This window comes from Archocentrus centrarchus, chromosome 1 (assembly GCF_007364275.1).
Source record: "Archocentrus centrarchus isolate MPI-CPG fArcCen1 chromosome 1, fArcCen1, whole genome shotgun sequence".
Lineage (NCBI taxonomy): Eukaryota > Metazoa > Chordata > Actinopteri > Cichliformes > Cichlidae > Archocentrus > Archocentrus centrarchus.
In genome coordinates, this window is record NC_044346.1 from 30,044,377 (window position 1) to 30,050,550 (window position 6,174).

At 37.1% G+C, this 6,174-nt stretch overlaps 1 protein-coding gene across 1 annotated transcript in view; it reads right to left on the bottom strand.

Moving 5' to 3' along the window:
- Positions 1-205: 205 nt before the first annotated feature.
- prkacab (protein kinase, cAMP-dependent, catalytic, alpha, genome duplicate b) overlaps positions 206-6,174 on the bottom strand; it is a 20,178-nt gene continuing 14,209 nt past the window's right edge. The window contains exons 7-11 of the mRNA XM_030723827.1: positions 6,155-6,174; positions 3,480-3,602; positions 634-693; positions 436-540; positions 206-350 (exon numbers count right to left, since the gene is read on the bottom strand). The exon at positions 6,155-6,174 is cut by the window's right edge and continues 76 nt beyond it. Coding sequence (XP_030579687.1) covers positions 225-350; positions 436-540; positions 634-693; positions 3,480-3,602; positions 6,155-6,174 — 434 coding nt within the window. The 3' untranslated portion in view covers positions 206-224. The remainder of the gene's footprint in view (positions 351-435; positions 541-633; positions 694-3,479; positions 3,603-6,154) is intronic.

Consider the following 6,174-nt stretch of genomic DNA (forward strand, 5'->3'; position numbering starts at 1 on the left):
AAGACAGAATAATAAATAAAACACAACAAAAACACAACAGAAAAGGCAACACTGCTGGTTATCAGTCTCCTTGCTCTTTTTCCCTTCTCTATCTCATTTTTCCTCTTTTTGTAGCTGGTGCTTGTGATTGGACAGGAGACAGTACTTTCTCCTTACGTCTCCCACTTGACCAGCCTACCTTTGACTCTCCCTATTTCCTTCTTTCTTCCTCTCTTGCTTTCTAATTAGAACTCAGCAAACTCCTTGGCACATTTCTCAGTGAAGGAGACGCGGATCTCCTCCTCCTCATAGTCGTCAAAGTTGCTGGTGTCGCCTGGTCCTTTGAACTTGGGGATGAAGGGAGCTTCCACCTAAAATCGCACAAAGACACCCATTATAAAACAAACTGAAGGGAAGGGGGATTCTCACATACACAGTATATTCAGAAACACATACCTTTTTCTGGTAGATGGCAATCCAGTCAGTTGTTGCAAACCACTTGTGTCCCTTGATGTCATTGACCCCATTTTTGAGGTTTCCATAACGTTTTGTGAGATCCACCTGAGGATAACGCAAACATATTTTTCTCACTGTCACATTAAAGAAAAACAAATTTAACCTTTACATCTAAATCTCTGAGATATTTGCCCTCACCTGTAACAGGTTCCTTAGGAGGTCTTTCAGGTCTGAACTAAAGTGAGATGGGAAACGAACCTAAGGAAAGACAACAAATGAAATCATCACTCCTTCACAGAACTGCTTGGTTTGAGGTATTTGTGCTGATATGCTGTGTTTGGTTTTCTTCAAATGCGGTGCTGTGCATTATGGTCAAACATCTCCACGTTGAGCTCATCTGTCCAAAGGGCATTGGCCTTCATTTACTAACAGAACATACTCACAAATCAGTGTGTAAATCATGTGTATGAACGTTTCATGCACAGATCAGTGTGTGAAACGTTCAATATTTTCATACCTGAACTTGTTTATACTTTAAATTTAGAGGTTCCTCTGACCCGGTGTATGAACAAACCTAACACAAGACTTTAAAATGAATACTACTATTACTACTAATAATAAAAACAATTATTATTATAATTGTTATTCATTTATTTTATTGACTTTTGGTCTTTACTTAGTTTTCCAAAACACCATAAGGCACAAAACACTTATTACAATTACAATTTTAAAATAAAATTAATAACACATTCCATGTAAAAGTAACTTCTATTATTGCTGGATGTTTTCATTGCAGTGAGTTTCTTATCTGGGGCTGACAGATCATTGTTCTCCACCTCTTTTCTTCTTCTTTTTCATATCAATTTTGATTCCAAACTGTTTCTTTCTTCTTTTTTTAAAAAATTTGAGTCACAGTGAGTGTCTCAGGCCAAACGATATTCAGCACCCCGTTATATTTCAGCCCAATGCTGCTTTTTATTTATTTATTTTAATTGGTTGCGGAAGCTGCCCCTTTTCTTGGACTTTGGACATTATTATTTAAGCTTCTCCAGTTGGATTTTCTACTGCTTTCCTGCCTTAGCGGTGCAGGCTTCTCTCTTACATCATCATCATCACTCTCTCCACTTCACCTTCAGGTAAACTTGTTTCCTTATAGAGAAAAATGGGGGGTGTGGCTGTATGTAGATAGTATGCAGATTGAATACAGCAAGCACTAGTCCCTTGATTTAGAATGATTAACTAACATGGCAGTAAGAAAAAAGTGCACAGGTTTCAGAAATCTGACAGTGATTTTGTGTGCAAACTCATTATGCATGGGGTCAGAACATTTCCACACACAATGAGGCAAGTGCTGCAGAAGTCTTATTCAGATGTATGCCTCCAAGTTCTTTTTAGTGAGACGACGTTTTCTCCTGGTAACGCTTCCAAACAAGCCATACTTGTTCAGTCTTTTCTTAATTGTACTGTCATGAACTTTTACATTTAACATGCTAATTGAGGACTGTAGAGTCTGAGATGTAACTCTTTACTTCTTTGCAATTTCTCTGAGCATTGCACGGTCTGACCTTGGAGGGAATTTGCTGTAACAATCACTCCTGGCAAGATTATGGCATTGTGTTAACACACACCGGAATACTCCTGACCCGCAAACTGCTGAACGTCTGCCTTTACGTAGGTGGTAAAGACTAATGAGCAATTAATCAAGCGTAGATGATGCTACTGCTACTGGAAACACCAAGTTTGTACTTAGTTTTTCACAGAACTGCATAGTTCCATGAAAACTTTCTTTTTGACATGACTGTACTTAAAGTGGGCTTATCCTTTTCCTTATTACCTGACAGATACACATTGATAAAATGGTGGATACATGGCCAATGTATAAGAGTGCTCTTAACACCCAGTTTTCAACATTTCTTTCTACTCTCTGGCTTCGTCCACACTTACACGGGTATTTTTCTTTAAAACTTTTCCAAGTTTGTTTTTAAAAATATCTCCGTCCACATGAAAACACAAAAAACAATTTCAACCACTGTCAAGAGCATGCCAAAGCAACAGGTGGCTATATAATCCAACTGTGAATGTTGGCCAGTCAAAATCCCACAAACAATAACATTGCACATAGTCTGACATCAAAAAAAGGAGATAAAGGCACACACCCTTAACACTGCAAGACAAAATCTCAGTTTTCCTTGTCCACACGTAAATGCAGAAATGAAGTTTTCAAAAAGATTTACCCTGGCAAGGATTTTTCAAACGCTCCATTTTCATTGATCCAAATTGTCGTTTACGTGTGGACAAAAAGCCAAAGTGCACAGAAAAGGCAGTGTTTACCAAAATACCCGTGCACGTATGGACGTAGCCTTGGATCTGCATGACATCAAAGAGGGCAGATAGCTCTGGCTTTAAAGGAAGCAGAGCCAAAACAGCTTGTTTCAGACAATGGATGAACTGAGGGCCTGTTATAAGATACTTAAGTATTATTTTGGACTGTGAATCATGCAACACTACTCTAGTAAAGTCCAAAAATAAAATTATTGCCAGAAATTAGCATAATATGTCCCCTTTTAAATGCATGGGAAATAATGGAAGGCTATATGCTCATCTTACACCTTCTCTGATCAGATTTATTATGCTGGATCAAGGATCTAACAACTGGGTTCTCTAATGTGATGTCTTAAAGAATTTATGATTTTTAACAGGTCTGGAAACATCAATATGTACAGAACATATATAATACAACCAACAAAGTATTTTCTGAGACTAAAAAAGGAAAAAATGGCTAAACAGACTAAAAGAACGTGAACATTGTAAGAGTTGACATCAAGGCATCGATACTGATACTGAAAACAGATGCTTCTACTTGGTCTCTGTTTCAATATTGAAACTATATATTTTTTTTTTTTACATTTTTTTATATTTATATAAAAAGTGAAGTAAAATACCTTTCTACAACAAAAATGAACTAACATCACATCAGTAGTTGAGTGCTCTTGCATAACGCATCAAATGTTAGCACAAAATGCTAATCAGACAGTCAAACTCACCTTCCCTGAAACGATCTTTTCATAGATCTGAATGGGCTGATCAGCAAAGAAAGGTGGGTACCCTGCTGCCATCTCGTAGACGAGTACACCCAGTGCCCACCAGTCTACCGCCTTGTTATACCCCTGGTAGATATAGCATCAGGAATGACAAAGATGGAGGAATGGAGGAAGAGAGAAAAAAAAAACAGCATTAAGTTAATTTAAGATAACATATCAAATGTTGTAGTATGCGTATATTTCATGATATGTATATAATGAATTGTGTACATGGGTAATATCATCTAATGTACTGATGCCCCAGAAAAAAATATAATCAAATGCACAAAAAATAAGAGATCAACTATTATGATAATCTGTTATTTACAGTAAAATATCAAATATGTAAATTTGCTTGTTTTATTCATCATAATTTACTGTTAACACAGTATATCCAGATTTTAAAGTGAGACAAATACGTGCACCTAGTAAGGATGCATTCACAACCTGTAAGCCTTTGTTACTGTCAGATTGTGTCTATACGTGCATCTAACATGGTTACTACTCATGGTTGGATTACTTGGACCAAACCTTTAAAATGTCCACTCACCCTACACTCAATGCTTCCAATGAATCCCCACATACATGAACTCAAATTATATATAAATTATATTTAGCACTAATCAAAATGGATTAGTGTGTCCAAACTTTTGACTGGTACTGTATATATAAAAAAGACCCTGCAGCCATGCAAGGAACAGCTGCATTCAATTTCATTCACTTCTTATTCCAATTTAACTGTGTCAACTTTCCAACATATCCCACCAAGGGGACTGGTGGGATATGACACTGGCAGTAGATGAATAATCAAAATATAAGATACAACTCTTGGATCTTTATGACGTCAAAGAGAGCAGAAGTCCTTAATACTGTCATCTCAGATACACAACTCTTGCCTAAGCATAGAAGCCACACCCACCTGCTATTCAAATCTTTTATTTCTGAGCTGACTTAAAGTGAGGATGCCTTAAAGGGGCAGGGGCTAAAACAGCTTGTTTCAGACAGTGGATGAACTGAGGGGCTGCACCAAGTCCCAGAATAAGACAAATTATAATGAACTGTGAATCATGCAAAACAACTCTAGTAGAGTCCAAAAAAATAAAATAAAAATATGGAGCTAGAAATAAACAGAATAGCTCCATTTCAATAATAGTATGTTGATTTCCCACATCACTATCAGTTCTTACTGTTTACTTCATGTTTTGAGAAATATCTTGGGATGGCTTTGGAATAACGGTATACACTCGATTTAATTATTGCTTTAGTAATGACTTTTTCTATCTGACTGTAAACATGTATTTGTAAAAGGAGACTTGGGTTCATTAGGTTATAAAGATCTAGTAGTTTATTCATCTAAATGAAACCTGAGTTTCATTTAGATGAATAAGAGTTTATGTTAACAACTTTTACCATACTAATTTGTGTTGCTTATGATAATGTGTATTAATATTCAAGACCATTCAGAGCTGCTATTTTATATATTTATTTGTGTAACATTTAAAGTTGCTTATTGAACTCCCTCCACCCACCCTTGTCTGAAAATCATTCTGGTTCCTACCTCCAGCTGTTGTGAAAAATAGTGAGAAAAATATGAGTGTGACAGTCTCCCGGTGACATGTGCCACAGAGAGTGCAGTGAAAATACTTTCCCGTCATTTTGGTGTTTAAGAAAAAGAAACTGGAACCTGCTTGTCACCCACAGCCCACAGAGTCTATAGATCACAACCCACCAGGGTTACAAAGCCCATAAACATTTCTGTGTGCAAACTGCAACATTTTAAGTGGTTTTTTTTAATGCTTATTGCACAATTGTAAAGTTGCTGGCACATGAGCTTTCCAAAACATGGCACCTAATGACGATGTCTCCAGTCTGTGCAAACATTATTCTTAATGAGTTTTGTCATCAGTGTTTTGCTAACATATGTCAAAAACTGAAGAGGACTCTGCGTTCTCTACTCAAGAGTACACAACTTCTCATCTGTGTGCACATGCATGCATAGAGCATCTGGGGTGGGACTGATACAGACAGATGGGCATGTTTCTCTGTCACAATGTTCCCACTACTTTGAAGTGAACATGCACATGTAGAGTAAATCATAACGTGCCTGTCAAAAGCATGTTATTTGAAGGAAATTTTTATTTTATAAAGTAGCTGGCTTAATTAAATGAGTAGTTGGCTCTTTAGTTGCCAGCCAACACTTGTGGAAAGCTCTGCTAAAACCTGTCTTTTAGCTGCTAGGATCATTTATATTACTGTAAGATCTTGACCTTACAGTATGTTATTTACCTTGAGATGACATGCGGTATATCTTACTTTGCAACCAATCATTTAATAAAGCATTTGTCACTTCAAACAGATAATACCACTCATGTGATCAGCTTTAAAATCACAAGGGTGTAACGCCAGTGTTATAGTTTATAAGCAAGCAAAGGTCTATTGGATCGTCCCCATAGACCAATTATGCATGCGTCCTCCAGGCGGACTCCAAGTAGACTTCGAAAATATATAATAGGAACAACCTTTCCTCTGTGGTGCCTAGAGCTGTCCAAAAGTGAGCCTAATCATAGAAAACCAAGAAGCCTCTACCCCAAGCTTAAAGTTAGTTTAGCTGGCTGCCAAGGTGAAAAATGGAGACACACCTTGCTGAGAATAATCTCGG